General features: G+C 42.9%; 1 protein-coding gene across 1 annotated transcript in view; it reads right to left on the bottom strand.

The window, feature by feature from the left end:
* Nucleotides 1-20,252, bottom strand: part of LOC135901949 (kielin/chordin-like protein) — a 158,452-nt gene that overhangs the window by 85,917 nt on the left and 52,283 nt on the right. The window contains exons 8-10 of the mRNA XM_065431790.1: nt 19,527-19,632; nt 17,753-17,841; nt 17,146-17,254 (exon numbers count right to left, since the gene is read on the bottom strand). Of these exons, the coding sequence (XP_065287862.1) occupies nt 17,146-17,254; nt 17,753-17,841; nt 19,527-19,632 (304 nt within the window). The remainder of the gene's footprint in view (nt 1-17,145; nt 17,255-17,752; nt 17,842-19,526; nt 19,633-20,252) is intronic.

The following is a 20,252-nucleotide window of genomic DNA, read 5'->3' as shown; positions in this document are numbered from 1 at the left end:
GGATTACGGGTCCTAATCTTGCTAACTATTATACATGCTATTTCGCTCTATAAGAACTAAAGGTTGAGCGAATGCTGTGCTTTGGGCGAATTGTCATCTTCCTGACAGTTATCAAGGAGTTGCGACTTGACGCCTTTTCCGTCGCTTCGTTTTGTTATGAGCATGTCTTCATGCAGTATTTTACAACATAGGTTATTGCCTGTGTGCACATTGTTCCAATGAAAGAGTCAAGACTTCTCAAAACCAAACTTCAAGCATTGTTCTAGCTGCCCTTGATGTATTGTCATATCTTTTTCTGTCGTGGTCTACACAAAGTTTGTGAAAGTACTCGTTCTGATTACGGGTCCTAATCTTGCTAACTATTATACATGCTATTTCGCTCTATAAGAACGAAAGGTTGCGCGGATGCTGTGCTTTGGGCGAATTGTCATCTTCCTGACAGTTATCAAGGAGTCGCGACTTGACGCCTTTCCCGTCGCTTCGTTTTGTTACGAACATGTCTTCATGCAGTATTTTACAACATAAGTTAGTGCTTGTGTGCACATTGATCCAATGAAAGAGTCAAGATTTCTCAAAACCAAACTTCAAGCATTGTTCTAGCTGCAACACCAAACTTTTTGATGCCGTCAAGCACGGTGGCCTGATGGAGCTGACCTACAAGTTAGTCGGACATCTCATATATGTTAATATAAGGGGCTTTGAACTTCTTGCTGCTGTAGTTGCGCTTCTTTGATGGCTCTAAACTGCAGGGAGAAAACATGCCTTAATTCCAGACGAGAAGTAATCATTTGATGCGCTGAATGTTTATCGTACTGCACACATGGTCATTATGCTAACAGAAATTTTCTGGTAGAAATAATTCTTATTGTAATGAACTCTAAATGCATAAGTCAGGATATATTTCTCTTTTAGGGAAAAAATACAATTTTTATTCACTATTTTGCATAACACCGAAAGAGTAAATTACGGAAGGGAGCAGGCGGTATTCACATTAAAGTAACACGATCACAAACACAAATAAAAATACAAAACCCTATCGATTTTTTATTAAGTACACGAAATTTCACTTCTATAGTAAAATTATAGGCACTATTTATTCTTCAAAAGTAGTGAACCAAATGCAGACTATTTATTGCTCAATGAATAATTATGTTAGAATCATCAAGTATTATTATTCTTAATCAGATGCATATGAAGACTTCAAAAGGAGCTGTCACGCAATCACTGAAATAATTTGAATAAATATCTAAGCGTTTAAAAGAAAACAACATACTCCCTTGTCGCTTATGCACTTGATATTGGTTGGAGCCCACAAAGGGGAAAATGTGAGCATATTACAGTTGAAAGCGTTAAACTCTTGAATGCCGCATATATTGCCTAAGAGACAAAGAAACATCACAAAGTTATCTTTGAGCTTGTTTGGGAGAAGCTTAACGTTTCTTGGATGGCCGTGGTACAAAGCTTGATTTGCTGTTAGGACGGGCGGGTATATTTCGCAGTAGCTTGCACTTCACGTTCAAACAGCCGCGTTAACGTTGCTCGCCAAATGTGAAGAGAGGCTGTCCATTTGCAGCGCGGTGCACGATCCTAATGTTTCCCATCTATGGTTATCATTACACACTGAACGGCAGATTTTGCGTTTTCTTTAATAAACTTATAAAGTCCAAGCGGGACGCATTCCACACTAGAACCTTCGCATACAGGGAAACAACCTAAGACATTAGCGCCTAACAAGGTAGATGTTACAACGTGCTGTTTGGCTGAACACCTTAAGCACAGTCACCGTCTCACTATTCATTTATCATTTCAGCGGCAGAGGCTCTGAAAAAAATAACGGACTTTCACTGAAAAAGTTGATCTCCTCCCAGGTGAGACCTTTTTATGAGATACAATTATCATGTTTACTTGTCTTCCATGAACCTGTAGATATAGTTAAAAACCATGAGGCATCAAGTTTATTCAGTTAAATTTATACTGTATTTGCACACTCTTTATAACCTAAAGGATCGTCTTGAGGAACGCTTCAAACCTGCCAATAAATTTGCTACATATGCTATGGGAAGTTTTTTGGGCTGTGGCAATGCCCAGGATCTGCGTGGTGACCCCTTATCTCGCCTTTAGCTTTCCTGCAGTATACAGGCCTGAATGAGACTGCTAGCAACTTTTGTGTCTGCTCCGCCTCTTTAGTGCAAATTAGCAGTATTAGATCAAATAATTTCGCGAAGTCAGCGATAGATAAAATGAAGAAAGGGGTTGGACGACATTATCTGGAGAAACATTCATCATGCTTCCTCACACAACGCAGCCTACACCTCCTATTAATTTTGTTTGTGTTAGGCGTTTACTATTCGAGGTGGTGTGGTTCTACAAATGTTTGAAAATGTAGTGGAAACTCACAAACATCCGCATAAAATGCAAATCACACTCTATAGTTAGAAAGGAACGCTTGGATGATTCTTCGTGCGTATGCATTTTGATGCGAAAGCATCAAATGGCCCTCTGAGCGAAACAGCCTGCGTCTGTAGAAGCGATACTGCACCTGAATTCCCATTGGCTGCGAGGCCACATCACGTGCGCGCCTCGGCGGAGCCGCGTGGTTGAAAGAAAACACTTGCTGCTGCGCTGGCGCGTCAGGTGTTGCTTGAGGGGAGAGGGCATGGCCACGACGCCACGTCGCAATCGCTCTGGGAAGCCTGCATTGCACGCGCAAGTTCTGGCCTTGCGTTCCAATTTCGCCTCGGAAATCGCTATAGAGATGTTGATGTATAAAAACAGAATACATTCGAAAGAAAAAACGTTCGCGATCGTGAGCATGAGGCCCCACGACCCCACGCTAAGATGCCGAGTGTCTTAACCACTGGGTAAAACCAGCGGCTTCTAGATAGCAGCCCTGTGCACTCTGCTTTACATCATGCTACTTAGACCAAATTTCGCATTTCCAAACCCGCCGTGACGAAACTAATGACGTCAAAATCACCGCGGCTTACTCGGGAGCATCCCCGTTAGTTTCAATGGCAGTCGGGAAAGGTAGCGTGACGTCACGGATCGTAGTCCACCGACGTTGTGCTGCTTAGGATTTGTTGGTCAAGCATGTCAAAGCGCTCGCTTGCCCGCGAGGAGATTATAGCTAGAAGGACCACTCAGCGGCGATCCTTTGGACAATAATGCTTCCACAAACACAGCGCATAAGTGGTTAGGTGTCCTCAGATTTTTTGTCTGTTAGTTTAACGCTCTCCGGGAACAGTGCTTTAGTAGGACATGGTCAGAAAAATCTAAAAACGACGATAGCTTTCCCTTTGCCAATGTAAATTTTCACTTTTGCTTCAAGCAATCTATCAAGCTCCTGTGACAGACGTGTAATGCGTTCATTTCGCGTCCACAGTGTATTATAATATCATCAACGCAGAGGTTACAAAAATTTTCTGCGAAGCCATCAAGCACATCGCCTGTCATTCTTTAGAATTATGGTTTAGAGTGAAGGTCAAGCATTAGAATGCAAGCAGACTAAAAGGTCTTACAAAGGCCGCAAAATGTTCGTATTCTCTTGAACAGGCATCTGCCAGCAGCTCCTGCAATGCTCGATGCTTCAAATTTATGAACCAGAGCCTGTTGAGCTCATGATGTTATCAATGCGTGTCATTGTGTATTGAAATAAGTTTGACGATTACCGATGTCGTAGTCCGGTAATAGTAAATTTTTTTGTGTTCTTTCTTCTTGGCGCCACAGTAAATGGTAAAAAAAACGCATGCTCATGGCTCTTGCTTTCCCAAATCAAATAGGCGCTTTGATTAATGCTTTCACCAGTGTTCATATGGCATGCTATAATGTCTGCTTTACCTATGTAGTATCTCGAAGATCGAATGATATCATTCTCTCAGATGCCGATGCAGGGTAGACGCTTTATCACAAGTTAAACTAACATTTAGATACTGCAACAGTTTACGTTAGTGAGGGCCCTTTAAAGAATTGTGAGTTCGTCATTCACTACTTAGTTACAGAGCTCTCAACTTCGCACTTCGCACCGAACCTAAAACATTGCTTATTGATAGATTCCTTTCACTTGTATGAACAGTATACGCCATCTTGGTGATGATTAATAATTATTTTTGATGGCATACTTTTTCTAACTCGGGGTGGCGACGAATGGGCACCTAGCCTCAGTGAGCTTCTCACGCTCTTTCCTACTCAAGCACTCTCGCATTTGCTACATCTTGTAAATTTATCTGTTCCTGTACCAATTCCGTCCCCAAATTTTCCCTATTTCTTTCTTCCTTGAATGGCCCAAACGATTCTTGCTAGAGTACTATATATACCTGTCGGCGACAATTCTAGCTATTGGGGCAATACTTCTTTCGTGTTAAAAATACGCACAAATTTCAAAGTATTTACATTAACGGCGCATAATCTCACTCCATCTTCTTTTCAAATTGCAAATGATTGTTTTTTTGTCACTTTAGATCGAATTTTGATTCATGCTATGCACCACAGATTTATTTTGAATATACCATCTTTTTTCTATAAGTAAATTACTTGTAGCGTCATACATTTAATTTTTCTGAAAGGAAACAGCGGTTCATGTCCCCAGAACTCCTGGGCGATACTCTAAGCAACCTTATAATTGCGGAAAACGTTAGAGAAATGTAACTGCACGCAATACGAAATCCCGCGAAAGCAATGAACTGTTCAATATAAAAATTTTAAATAATCCCTATGCGCGATATCGCTAGTAGCATCTGGACGAACTTTGCTTACAGGTATGACATTCATTAATTCTTAGAGAATGTCAGTTGCATGGCGGCTGTTTCATTGCTGATACTTTGATTACTGTCCCAGCAACATTTTACGGAACAAGCGTTAAACAAAATGACGTGATGTTTTCATTGGTCAAGAAGATCAGCACCATATTCGGGACTTCGCAAACCACGAAAGAAACGTCTGTGACGGGGCGAAACGTAAAAAAAAGCTCGTGTTTCTCCTCACGGCAAGGATGACAAGTACATCCTACACGCTACTAATCAAAATTTCGAAACTTAAATAATTCTAGAGTTTTGCGTGCCAAAACCATGACTTGATAACGAGGCCCGCCGTATTGGGGCACTCCAGAATAATTCTGACCAGATAAATGTGCATCCTAATCATCGACACGAGCGATTTTGCATGGCGCCCTCATCGAAATGCGGCTGGGAGTCGAACCGCGACCTCGTGATTAGCAGCGTAATGCCATAACCGCTAAGACACCGTGGTGATTTCAATGTCTCCTAACAGAATATTGTTATTGGAATTGTCGGGAAAGATATTGCAGGTATCAACAAACACGCAGTATTGTGATGCTAACCTTGTCGAATCTTGGTCTAAAGGTGGTTTTTGATCGTTCAATTACAAATTTAATATCCGCTATGCCCTTCTCTGCGTCAGCGAATGTCAACTCGGAGTCAGAAGTGCTTGATGGTGAGTAAGTCTGCACATAGCCTGTGTTAGGACAGCAGTATGGATTCTTAACTATGTAAGGCCGAAACACAGTTCTACACCAAACAAAAATTGGAACAGTTGGTTCACATTTATACTTTGCCATTAACAGCACATTTCCACTTCAGTGAAATCGTACTTGAGTTAGAACATAACCTCGCATAGCCTGAATTTCATTGCTTAAGCAAAACATTTAAAAATGATTTCATGTGGGGAGAGAACATGCAAAACTGTTGCGGCACCACTTACTACACCTGCGTTAAATGTGTGAACAGGTCATAAAAAAAGAAAGAAAAGAAAGCTAGAAGTGGAGTTTGTAGTATGAAATGATGCTTTTATGTTAACGCATCTTTGCGATGTGCGAATTATGAACTGACAGACTAACCACATTGCGTCTTACAGCCGCCTGTAAGAAAGCCAGTTTAGCAGAGATGATAACTGCCATTTCTGAACCTGTGTGGGTACAGCCACGTGGGCTCCTTGTACCCTTTTGTAAGTTAAGGCCTAAATGTTACGAGTTCACAAAAGGCAAGTAAAGTTTATGAAAGACAAAATTTTCGCGCAGTTGGCTGTGTGATAGCACCGCATTTTTACACGTACATTTGTCTAGTTGATTTAACGACACAAGTACGTTCTACCACAAGGTTTTTGGACAAGTCAGAGCAAGTTTCCTTATTGCGCAAATGTCCTATACTGATTGAACGTTTTATTAGGGACATGTAAACAGGCTTTGATGAGCGCAGTTTGATAACCAACTCATTAGGTCATATCTGGAGTGGAAGAGGTTATCGCAGTACACGGTGGCCAGTTGTAAGCAAACCTATTCTTTAAGAAATACTTGTAGATGTACGCCAATTATCACAACAGAGTTATCACTGTTTTATTAAACTGAGCAATTCTTGGGAACCTTATAAATTTACCAGGAAAGGATGCTCCGCATTTGTACATATCGATTTAAAGCGAAACCATTGAATGTGTGTGAGTCGAGAGCTTGGACGCGAGCTTGTGATTTTTTTTTTCTTGCCTTGTTTAGTCGTGTGGAGAATACGATTTTGCAATATCTAAATTTTGTGCCTGGGTATAAAGAGAACCTGTTTAGTAGTTACCACTAGTAAGTTCAGAAAATAAAGATGCAGGCAGCCTCAACTTCAGAAACTCATTTTCGAAATGTTTGATTTATCAAGGACACAAATTAAAAAAGCGCTCGTAACCTTCTACTGATGAAATCATGGTATTCACACATACCGTGGATTTTGTCCACCATCTCGCACTCGAGAATAATAACGTCGATTTGGGTCAACGTGAAACGCTTTTGTCAGGATTATCTGCAGAATCTGTTTTTTTGGATATAAAACTGCGAAATAACTTTTCTGATGACGTGAAGTGATTTCCCTTTCTTAACAAATAAACTTAATAAAGTCTGCTCTAAGATGTGCCTTCGAATACAACACCTATTGCAATTTATTTAAAATTTTTATTTTGAAGAAAGCAAGCTTACTTTTTCTAGTACTGCGAATAGTTATGGTATTAAATTTTTTTCCATCAGCCCTTTTACAAGCGGTTTCTCGTGCGTGCAAAATACATCGACGCGACTTATTAAAATCAGCGCAAGAGAACGAAGCAAGCGAACAAGAAAAGTGGGTAGGCAAACTGCTTCGTTTGACTTCCCTGTGTAGACGTAACAGAGAGGCCTTTCTAGAATACGAAATCTATTTCGACTCACGACCACTCGACTAAGAATAAATTATCCAAACAGCAATCATATATTCAGGTGTACAGTCAAACAACCTGAATCTCGAGCTACATGCAAAACCCATTGTTCGAAGTGTTTTTCTCTTGCATGGCAGGTTTGATTTATCATTACTTTCTGGTTTTCTGCCCGTTCTAGTTAAAGATTCAAAGTGTTTCGTTGTATCCATTCTCTGCGGGAATTTCACGACAAAGGGCTAAGAAAAAGTGTCCATGTCGGTTCAAGGACGAGCCACTCAAAGCGGCTGCTAGATTTAGCGTTGCGATGAAGCTTCTTGGAAGCTGTCCAACAACAGGTGCGGGGGTATCGTGTTAGCGCTACGACGCAAATGAGGCAACTGACACTGTGCAGCAGAAACATCTCCCTGGCAGCTACCAGGTGCCTCATAACGCTGGCGTAATGAGGAATGCAGCCGGCGCAATTGCAGCTGGCTCGCCCCGATGTTGCACGAGGTGTTACCGAAGGAGCACCATTGGCGTCCGTAGCCTGAAGTATTATATTTTGCCTAATGCGTCTACCGACGTTGACAAACTGCCTTTATTTTTGTATGTCAAGATTAAAAAATTCATTTCGAAGCAAGTTGTCCTGCGAATGTTATTGTTCCAGTTCTGTCAAAAGCACTTATTGTGAACAATATATGACAGCAGTTTCAAAGCTTGTATTTGCCATAGCTATTTTACAAATGTTCCTTGGCCAAATCACTAAGATAGATAAATATAAAAGTTCTTAATTTTATTACTTCAAAACAACATCAAATAAAACTTGGTATTACCTGTATGTAAATAATAATTACACTACTAAACACAATTTTTTATGTTCCTATGATAGGAAAGCGAGAACATCACAAAGGTCTCTGACGTCCCTTAATATGCCTACCATCCCACCTTAACATAGTCGCCGCTGATTATTCTTTATGCTGGCTGGTGAGTAAGCGTAATCCCTCTGATCACCTTGCACGCTTGGCGCTGCGCCTTCAAGAATAGCACTTCGAAGCAAACATCAGAACTTCGAGGGCAATATATAAAACCTAGCGTATCCTTCTGTTTTTTGCTTTCTTCCTTTATAGGGTTCGTAGAAGGAGAATTCATTTTCAAAGTATTTCATTCATTGAGTGGAACCCCTATGAAACAAAGGTCTTTGAGTGTCGACTCTTCCTTCAGTAGAACTTCTTACCACTGTCATACAATATAAAACTCAATTTCGTTCACGTATCTTTCACTAAGTGGGACATCGTTATCTTATTGAACGTATACGCTCCACTATATAAGTGGAACACATCGACAAACATGTTCCACGTACTTCGTGGAAACTATGTGGAGCGATATTAACATTGCACAGCCGTGTTATGATGTAAAGTCAGCGTGCTGATTTGACGTTAAATGGACGCAGAGGCTTCGGTGAGAAGAATTTGGATAAAATTCACATTTGCCCGACTTCCACCTTCTTGGAGTGCCCGTGCGGCGCGCCGATCTTGTTCTGCCTAACTTAATTGACAGGGAGGAGGTTTCCGGCAAGCAGCGATGGTACACGAAAAGACGAGGAGTCGCGCTCCGTGCTCGAGCTGCTCATGGTATTTTATGCGAAGCATATTACGAGAGCTCAACCCAGCTCCTCAGGCGCGGCGGTGTCGCCTTCAATACCACGTGACACCGTGACGTCACGACAGAGGAGAAACGGGGCTCGAACTCGCGCCGTCGCTCGCGGCGTCGCGGCGGTATACAAGCAGCTGCGCTTGCCTCTGCTAGACACTCACGAGGTGAGATGCCTCCTGGAGACAGAGCTGCTCGTTGGAATGAGAAGCGAAGGTTGCGGCGTGCTACAGAGACTGATTTTCTAGGTGGCTTTGGCTCAACTCTTGCAAGATGGGCTGGGTGGGAATCGAACCAGGGTCTCCGGAGTGTGAGACGGAGACGCTACCACTGAGCCACGAGTACGATGCTTCAAAGCGGTACAAAAGCGCCTCTAGTGAATGCGGTGTTGCCTTAGAAACGAGCTGTTTCTAAGGCTCAGGCGTGCGTCGCTTGCTCAGGCGCACATTTCGTTGCCGCACTGAACGTTGCGTTGCTCGACGCTCACCGCGTCCAATGCGGGGTGCGTAGTCGCTGCGCCGTAGGCCATTGTCTTACACCCCTTGGCGGGTCGACGGGAACGCTGTCGCGTTCCACTCTTGAAGGCGAAGCAGAGTAACGCATGAGTTGTTTCTTCGTCTAGCCGAACCAAATATAGCCAAGCAACAGCAGTTCACCAGGCTAAACAGTGGTTCAACAACTAAAATAAAGGCTAGTATGCTTCGCATCCTTGGCTTAACCTTAGCTAAGCCACAGCCATTTTTTTTTCTTTTTAAGATTCAATGCCAATGATGAAAGAAGGCATTGCCGATATCCTGATGCAACATTTGTCGTAACCTGTTCAAACCATTTTCTCCACCAGGATGGTGAAGTTATGAAAGTGAAGATTTTGTTCCCGTTTATGCCAGACGTTTCTGTTGATGGAATTGTAGTTCAGCCTGTCCGTGCTCCCCTTTTGTCTTCCCTCCGTGCCCAGGCAGTCGCTACTAAGGGGGTAAGTCGTACCCGGTTATTATCAATAAAGAATTTTCAACAACAACAACAATCCCCGGCTATGGCTCACCTCAGTGCCGGTTTTCTCTGCGAGTAGACCGAGCCGATGCCGTAAGGTATATAACGAATTGTGGTGATTTGGTGGACCGACTCTGGCACTAATGCAAGATACGGAACCTAACAAGGACACTGATTTGGTTTGTTACACAGGCTGGTTTTGGCAGCAGTAAATCAATGAATGGCTAAACCGATCGCAATATCGCTATAGCATTATTATGACGCGCCACACCGGAACGCAAGCCGACGTATTCAACTATGTATGGGTACGGATAGCTTGTGGCAGATGAATGATGCAAATTTTAATCGAACTACCCACAGCTCTCCGTCGCGCAAATTTTCAGCAATAGAAGAGGCAAAGAAGGGAGCCACAGCACCAAAATAATATTATGAACTCCTTCCTTGAGTGTCTCTGAGCGACGTCCTTGTCCGTGGAATTTTAACTTACGCTGCCTGAGTTACCCGCCCCTGCCCATTTCCTCCCGAGATAGCCACCACGAAGATGGGACGTCGTAATCGTTTATTTTAAATGAAATATTTTTTTTATAACAACAGCAGCTCAGTTGTAGCAGGCATTTACAGTGTACCTAGCTTCTGTCTCTTTCTCGGAGTGTCGCATCTGTGTCTGACCGCAGCAGGAGGTCTCTTAACACAACTGTAGAGCGGAGAAGGAAAACACAACGTACAGCGCTGACATCAACGTCGAGGAGCTTGGAAAAAAAATCACTTGTGTAGCGGTTTTTATTTCCATCAATCTATTCGCTATCTTTCAGTGAATTTATTTTTTCAGATTAGCTACAACCAGGTTTCCTCTGGGGAAAAGATTTCTCTTCGTGCCTGCCCATTGTTTAACGAAAGTTATTCCACAGAGATGTGTATTAACAGGGAAAAATTGAAAAGAAAAGCTGATCACACATGGCTTGATGCCCCACTGAGGAGCGAGGCTGAAAAAATGGATAAAAATTTTATTCAAACGCATGCACAATCTGCACAAACTAAAAAATAAAATAAAGTGCATATCTACTATGGGTACAATGAAGGAAGTTTGCAAAAACAGCTGAAAATTCCGCACATTAACTAAGGCTTCCTTTTGCAAAGTCTGGAGAAGACCACGGTCCAAGAATAGTCCCTAAAGATAAGGCAGCAGTTCCCATGGTTATAAGTTTAATACACCATTCTCGCCTTTGCTGGGCATAGAGCAGACAAAAGACGTGTGCACGTTGCAGAAAGAAATGTTACCGATTACAATCACTTTTTAAAAGTGCATTTGACTGATACATTGACATTACATTGACTCATTTCTGCCACACAAGAACAATGGAGAAAATACCGCTGACAAATTACTGCCGCACGAATATAATATATTAAAAAGTGATCGATTACTTTCATGTCACTTCCCTTCGAACTTTTACTAATATTGCCAAATAATGCAAATGGAAAGCACTGTCCTGGCTCTTTCAGTGTGTCTTCTGTGAAGCCTTCTCACGTTTTTTTTTTTATGTTCACTCACACACCGTTTCAGAATTTTCGTTGGTCACATTACCTCGTTTTAAAGCGAGTATCTTAATTTTGTTCTTTAGCCCGTTTTCGTTGGGGTCGGTCTTTAACCGCCGGCACAGGTGCGCCGATCCAAAGGTAGCGTGCTCTCGTGCACCTCTACGGTGCCTTGGGACGCACGTGCTCTCGTGCACCTCTACGGTGCCTTGGGACGCACATGCTCTCATGCACCTCTACGGCGACTTGGGACGCACGTGCTCTCATGCACCTCTACGGCCACTTGGGACGCGCGCGCTCTCGTGCACCTACTTCTACGGCTACTTGGGACGCACGTGCTCTCGTGCACCTCTACGGCTACTTGGCACGCACGTGCTCTCGTGCACCTCTACGGCCACTTGGGACGCGCGTGCTCTCGTGCACCTACTTCTACGGCTACTTGGGACGCACGTGCTCTCGTGCACCTCTACGGCCACTTGGGACGCGCGTGCTCTCATGCACCTAGTTCTACGGCTACTTGGGACGCACGTGCTCTCGTGCACCTCTACGGCTACTTGGCACGCACGTGCTCTCGTGCACATCTACGGCCACTTGGGACGCGCGTGCTCTCGTGCACCTACTTCTACGGCTACTTGGGACGCACGTGCTCTCGTGCACCTCTACGGCCACTTGGGACGCACGTGCTCTCATGCACCTTTACTACCTCAACAAATATGCTCGCTGACGGCTCTATTCTTTAAAGCAGAGGCTTCCGAACCTTTCCACCACAGTGCCGGATTGGCAAAAGGGGGGAGGTGTTGAGGGCAGGAGAATAAATAACTAAATAAAAATTTTTGAAAATGTAGTTGTAGGGCTTCATAAATAAAATAAGGTAACGATAAATTAATGGAAATGAAAGTGGTTTTCTTATGAACTGACTAATAAAAGTTGGGCACCTCGGTTAGTACAGTAAGCACTTAGTAAAACCAGCAAGCAGAAAAATAATGTCACTCGATTAGTAAAGTACAGGATAAGTAGACTTAGTTGGATAGGGAATTAGTAAAGGTAATGGTACTTGCGTAGACTAAAGATTTTATTCTGATTATTCAAAGTGCTTTATTCAAGTAAACTTAATTTAATTACTTGAGTAGACCATCTGGTATAATGTCCAAAAAGTCAGTGAAACGTCTATTTTATGATTCGAATTTTCCTTTTATCGTCAAGTCTCCGTGGGTATATCAATTTGAAATAATAATAAGCATTGGTGCCAACAATTGTGTTCCCATTTCCGGACAGCACGCAGCTATTTTACTTTATTGTTCCGATTGTTCAGAGTCATTGTATTTGAAACGAGCATATATCTACAAGACGTTTAGGTTTTCTGCGAAGCGTCACTACACTTTACGAAGGGCTCTTGGCTTTGCAAGTGCGTCGTTACCGCTACTCCAGTATTTCTACGAATCGTTGTTCTCATTTCTTCATAATGTATATGTCTGAGTAGTCCCGAATTCACGCACCTGAATGCAAAATTAGCTGACTGAATGTGAAATTTGATTACAAGTATCTCGTAACAAAAGCACTCCGGGAAAATCAAAGTTGTCCTTAAACACGATTGTCCTAACGTTTCACACATAAACATATAACTTAATCGTGATAGCAAGAAGTTAAATTCATAAGTTTTTGATAATGAAGCGTTTGAGGATTAATTGTTCGCCAAAAGCATGTCCGCCAAAGCGCACAGACCACTTGTGCAAGCAGATTTCCTCGTTGCTAGCACAGCGCCTTTATTGAAATTACGGTTACTCTAACTCTGAAGACCCCACATGTTTCACGTGCAAGCGACAAAGCGCGTAAAGGATGCAGCTGAATTAAAAATAAACAAATGGCTTGCACGATCTTAAAAAAACGAGAAGAAAGGGGGTTAACCGAGGGGCCCGATGTTTATTAGTCACATCATAGGAAGCCAGCAAACACTGACACCAAGGACAACATAGGGGAAAATATTTGGGCTTCATAAATGAAATAAGGAAACGAAAAATTAATGGAAATGAAAGTGGATTTCTTATGATCTTACTAATAAAAATTGGGCCTCTCGGTTAACCCACATTCTTCTCATTTAATACATAACGAGGGTCTCGAATCGGGCAACATTGATGCCTTCAAGTAGCACGTGTGGGTTTATTGACCGGTTGCATTCACCCAAGAACGATCACGTTCTCGTGACGCCTGCAGCAGAAAGGGTGTTCCAAACCCACCCGTAGGAAAAAATTACGCCTGTGGGCATCTTTTTGTAACCGCGTTCTTTCTTCTTGCTATAATAAATATCTCTTCTTGGTTGCTGGCGTAACGTGGGACCAGAAACAATGCGAAGTGGCAATATAGAGATGACGCTTCTTTACATGTTTAACTGTTTATGTGATATCGCATGCCGGCGCCAATAAAAAAAAGCTAAAAAGAAACTTGATTTTAAAATTTACTTGAGCTGTAAAAGAAATTTCGAACATTAGGTGAGTGTTAAATTGTAAAAGTATGCCGCATAGATGCGATGCAACATTGCACCACACCAACATTAGTTTATTGTCAACACGAGCATGCCAAAATTTTACATGCCACTTTTCGTGTAAGGTGTTTCGACGTCCATCGTTGGGCCAGTATCTTGAAAAGCTGGTCGAAATTGGATCGAAATTTAATTTTCATTCACGATACGTCTCCGCGCTTATTCCCGAATAGATTTTTTTAAACCAGTCGTCCTTCCGACAAACCGCCTTTCTGGCCAAATTGTACACTTATCAATTATCTTGCAAAAATGTAGCACACTACTACAACAGTATGATGTCAACACTGTTGTCGTTGACACATAGGCTTGCACCGTTTTGTTGCATTTTTTTATTCCTCTTCCTGTCGATGTTTTGATTTAGCATCCGATCTTTCAACCGATACAGTCCCTCTTCAAGCCACAGCATTCTGGGTAAGGCAAGCTTGTATTTATATAAGAGGCAGCACATAAGGTTTTCGATGGCACTGGGCACCTGTCACAGACATGGCAAAAATGACAGACACAGGGAGTCAGTGAGGCCTGTATGGAGGAGCAGTTTTCTTTTTAAATGTTCTTATTTTTTATATTCAGAAATATAAGCAAAGAGTCCCAATTTGCACATACAACTTCTAAATTTACAGTCTAATTTCTATGATACGATCATGGGCGATCTGAATTAATGGCCGATGTGAGTGTAGAAAACTCCCGACCAGAATATTTATGTACAGTTGTGCTTTGCTTGGACAGGAAATGAAAACCTATGTACCAAATGAAGATAAATAAAATTTTGATTTGATTTGATTTGATTTGATTTGAATTATCAGCAATATCGCACAAAGCACACAATTCGTTTTCAGGGATGACTTCTTCTGATGTGTTAACGTCTAACATGCTTTCTTAATTTGCCTTATCGGCGAACATTTGATCTCACTGAACATTTTTATGCATATCACGTACGTTTAGTCACTACGATTACTTGAAAACAATTACTTAGCTCTCTTCCAAATTGGTCGAAGGGTTTCAATGCCTCCTCTATTGAGATTATTCAAATATTCTCCTGTGCCATGGTATGTGATAAGAATTGATGAGCCTCGGCAAGATATCTCATAGTCAGAGTAGCATGGCCACGCCGTACACTTTGAAGGTGCGCGCATGACTCTGGCAAAGACCAGCGTACTGGTAAAGCACTTTCAGCCACGTTCAGTGATTACTGGCACCATGGGTGAAGAGCCGAACGCAAAGTTTTACGTGTTCTAGAAGCGTCTACTCGACGACATCGATGAATAAAGGGTCAGAAGGCTATGGAGCACTTCTCTAGCCCTAGGTAATTTAGCAAAATAAACAACAGAAATCAACAGCTAAAACAGCAGGTGGGATCGTTCCCCACCCACGCAAGTTGTTTTTTCATCCACTTTCATTTCCAATAATTTATCGTTTCTTTATTTCATTTATTAAGCGCCACTAATTTCCCCTATGTTCTGCTTGGTGTCAGTGTTTGTTGGTTTCTTATGATATGTAAAAGACTATGGCGGCTCTAGAAGGCTCTTAATGAACTAGATGTACGTAGTGCCGATAACCATGCCTAGTTCCCTACTAATTTTACTAGTGCGAACTCAGGTCCTATGATTGTTCAGCTACTATGTGAAAAAGGCGTAGTGCATAAATTCGTATAAACTTCGTCTTCTTGCTACTGACGTGTTTGTGGCTTGAATAATCACGCTGCTTGTACCTTTATTACTCTAAATTTTAAAACAATCGTTTTAGAAGCCCAGAAGGTGAAAGCTAAAGCTTTACACAGATGCATATAGATTGCAAATGGTTGCTGCATAACGCAATATTTCGTATAGTTCGACCAAATTGGAAAGTTACGGATTCATGGGAAACCAGATGGGCGAAGCTTCGGCAACATCACGTATTTTTCGCCCTTCTCGTGACGGCTGAACCACCAAGCTTCTAGCTGATGTAAACACTAGCGCCTGATTGCCTTATAGTAATTTTTGTAAAAACCTCTACACCGCGCCCGCACTGAACTGGAATACGCCGCGGGCACAGTGAAGCTTTCAACTGCAAGTTCGCAAACCTCGTTCTATGTCGGTTTCGCTTTATAGTCGCAGTCGTTTAGTCGAAACTACGCCACCGCCAAGTGGCCCCTGTATACGATGAGCCACGACGAGTCTCCTTGGAGTAACAGTCCTTTTGCTTCACGGCGTAGTCATTAGAAGTTCTCGTTGAGCTCATAAAGTGGCTGAGCTGCTCCACAGTTGCACAGAGCCTGGGTGTTGCACTGCGTAATTTTTGGCCACCCCAAACACCACACTGGCCGTTGTGAGACTTTCTTCTTATGTGGCAACATGGGAAGCAACACGCTAACGGAGCGCTTCAGGGGAGAGAGAATGTACCATCCACTGTAAAGCGGAAGGACCAACTGCAGCAATTTTCTCGACGCGCCACCCAAGTAGTTGCTCGTGGTAATTGCCTAATTCGCACAGTGAACGTCCATTATAATGGTTCTTGCCGTTAGAAAGAATCTGTTCGACGAGTTAAACCTGTGATTTAATCAATAATCATGCGGTTGCAAACCGAGCACTATATAACCACTACGCCACTACCGCTATGCGCAAGGAATCGCACACTACTTGCGTTATACAAGAGATGCTTGGCCGTTCACAAATGCAAATGGTTCTTCCCCCAAGCCGGTCTCTATAGCCATAACCCGAGTCGTTGATCGAGACACGATGGCCATTTAACTACGGTGTGCGTATGCTATTTGGAGCCCTTTCTTCATCGCAGAGGCGTTCGCGTATCCAACGAGACGAACGCTGCAGCACAGAAACGGAACCCTGCAAGTTCGACACCTCCTATGGGCCTGTCCCGGGATGTAAGACGCCCAACAGGACCGCAGGGCGGTAGTACACGTTTTAAAAGGTCTCGTCGCCCCGCCAGGTTGATGGTCGCTCTGGCGCCTGCGGTCCATCGCATCCATCAGGCGATGTGGAAAGCGTTCTTTCCTAGTCGCTCTTTCCGAAAGAGGGGTAAGCGGTAGCCCCTCTAATAAATATGCGCATTCGTTCGTAAAGCACACGTACTGTCTGCGAGATTCGCGTGTTCATTCCCAGTCCTATAGACGGTGCTAAAGTAGTCTCAGTGTGTCGTAAGAGTACCAGAGGCTTATTCTTGCGGTCAGGTGGAAATATTTACATGCATCGGGAAAGCGGGACTTCTAGCCGTTGGCAGTAAGTGAGTAAAAGTAACAAATGAGTCACGAGAATTTGGCCATACATATAAAGGTGGGGTGCACTTACCCCTGTGTCGACAGGAATCCGTTCTTGCACGTGTAGCGCAAGCATGGATCTGATGAGTTAATGATCTCTCCGCTTTTCATCAATGAGCCATTACTTGTGACACAAACACCTGCATATTGAACACCGCGTTAGTGTCTCTTTATTTGCGGGTGACTGACAATGCGCTTTTACTTACGCACGAATTGCTGGAGTTATATTTTTTTTCGCCTTTTTATTCTTAACATAACTCGTTAAAATTTTGAGGTATTGAAGCGTTTAGAAAAGCGCGTTCGTACCTGAAGTGTTAAAGAAGCCTACATTACGGCCGAATTTTCCTGCTGCCGTCTCACAATAGCTTTGGTGCACACAAATGCGCTTTATGAGCAGAGTTAGCAGATTTTTTTTTCGCGTCAAAATCAGCATGTTGAAATACTTAGAATATTGCTCTGTTGGAAGCATCAGCAGAAAGATTCAACAAATAACTAGACGCATACAAACTTTAATTGCAAAATTTTCACTACTCAAAATTTCTTACGTAGTATAAATATTAAATGTTAAATATTCTACAGCTTAGAATAGTGAGAAATGCAAAATATGAAAATTTTGAATAACTGGAACGAGAACTCACTCAGCTCAGGACAACGGACTCTACAGCAGTGCGGGAACGGTCTGTCTGTGCCTTCTTGGAGATAGCAGCCTTCTGGAGGTGCCCCACACCTACAAATTGACATTTTCGGTGTCATTTTTCACTCACGAAATACCTATACATATGAAAGCAAAATAGCTAATAGAGCGCTTTCGAATCGTCCTTTTTTAATTTAAATAAAGAACTAAGTGTTTCAGTAGCCACGACTCGCACATATAAGTGGCGTGGGTATTATTTATTTCGGTCTGCAATATGTCTCTGGTTAGAGAAAATATCAGAGTCCTTCAACGAATCAGCATTGCGATATCGGGAGCGGACGCGGCTTAAAAAAAAACTTTGAGATGTTTCACTTGTAAAGCATCGTCAATGGTGCACGCATGCACGAGTGGGACAAAATTACGCAGTGTGGGTGTATTCCACTAGTTATTGCTATACGCACATTTCAAATGTTTCGTCGGCATGTTTGTGACCAGCAAATACCGTTAGACGTCGCTGGTTGGCTTCTGAGCAGAGGGGGAACGGCAGCCGCCGTTCCCGTGCTCTACACAAAAGTGACGCCGACTGTATGTTAATGTGAATCAGAAAGCGACTACACATGCGCTGTTCAGCGCATCTGTATTGTTATTTCCCTCAACATCACACTTTCGGTCGATGGCTGCATTTCTATGTTGTTGTTTTCTCTTTCGAATGGCTCCCATATAATGTCGCATTGGCATAACTTCTGCCTGAAATATCTTGCTTAAGAATCGCATGATTAAGATCCAGAAAATTTTAACGGCGTAATTTGAAGTCATCAAACTGCAGGCACATTTGGTTACGAGGTACGCTATAGGGGGATGGGGACTTTGGAATAATTTTGAGCAACTGGAGTTTTTTTTTTTGAACATTCATTCAAGGCACCCGAGCACGTTAATCTTTGCATTCCACCCCCGTCGAGCTCAACCCCGAACCCCATGCTCGGCAGCTTGACGCCTTAGCCCCTGCACCATCACGGCAGGTGCGAATGAGATTCTGTAAAAGAGTACGCATTTGGGGCCGGTTGGTTCATGATTACAAGTAGTTTTTGTAGCCTGCCTGTTTACGAGTGTGAGGGATTTTCAGAGCGATTGTTCTCCTGGTGGATATAGTCAGACGTATTTGTCCTGTCGCTTGGACACTCGCGTTCTTACGGCAACGTATGATGTGACGGCGCCGAGACACGATACTATTTCGATTCTCTGCACTGCATGTTGTAACCGGCTGTCTGCATCGCGTCGGTCAATTTTGTTGCACTGGCAAACTCAGCGACCCGGTTTTCAGACAGGACGTGCGATCCCCATAAGCTTTCCATATGTTGGGGCCATGAATGTGACACCCTTAGCACTTATATAACGGCTACTCCCAGCAAATGCTGATACCTTTTATAATCGCTGAATAATAAAACAAGAACAGCCATTATTCCTGAATATGCAAATCTCCCCCCCCCCCAAGCAAACAAGACAGCTTCTACTTCATGGTGGCATCGTAACTCGATGCACCGAGCTGCGGCTTGTACTACGCTGTCGTTGTCGTTGACATCGTTGTCACCAAGTTTGTGACACAGTGCGTTGAAAATTCTTGAGTGAAATTCCTGACGCGCTAGGAGCAGTGCGCTTTTCTTGTATTCTGGTGACAAAACGTAGCTGGTCGCTTAAAGTAAAGGCACAGCATCATGAATTGCGCACATATGAGCTGCTCGTTTTCAGAAAAGTAACCGTGGAAACAAATTACGACATACTCCATTTTTACCAGGACTTGGCTCTCTAGATGACATGACAGTCTTTGGCATGGGCGCCGAGAATATTGTAGCCCAATAAACTTGACTCCATTGTAATGGCAGCCATCTGTAAGAGAGGGTTTTGAATAAGGTTGCTAAGTCGTATAACGCACGACTATAGCGGGGCAGGTTTATATTCATATACTTGCCATCATTATCGCTACGAGGTAGGAGAATATAGATGTTAACAAATCTAATTCTGTGCCGTCTCAGTGCTGATGCCCAAAGCGGTTATCAACCTGCCTTCAGGAAAAAACAAAACTCCGGCCGACGTAGGGGTAATCAAAGATGGCATAACTAAGTTCTATATATATTGTGACAAATGCACAAAGTAAAAAAAATATATTACAGTGCGTTTAAATGTACACAGGCAAAATGAATGGTGGACTCCTTCATCCTTGTGATTGCTCGTGGTCCTGTAGCTTTGTAAAATCACCTTCCGGCAGCAGTGCTGGCGTCGCAGTGCTGGCTAGAACGGCGATGAGTTAGCGCAACAATGAGGTTTCAGCCGATAGTGGTGTACAGCGTCGGTTGAAATCCACATAATCTATCTGGCCCAAAACCAAAATTACGCAATTAACATGCTGACAATCCAAAATATCAAGCCGTGCTGTTCATCTCCCGGAATTATGGCTGCCATTCCAGCGTAACTCAAATAAAGGTTCCTCTGTCAATTCAGCTGCTAAG

The sequence above is a fragment of the Dermacentor albipictus genome, chromosome 9, assembly GCF_038994185.2.
Source record: "Dermacentor albipictus isolate Rhodes 1998 colony chromosome 9, USDA_Dalb.pri_finalv2, whole genome shotgun sequence".
Classification (NCBI taxonomy): Eukaryota; Metazoa; Arthropoda; class Arachnida; order Ixodida; family Ixodidae; genus Dermacentor; species Dermacentor albipictus.
The sequence above is the reverse complement of the archived record's forward strand: the minus strand, read 5'-3'. Positions and strand labels throughout refer to the sequence as shown.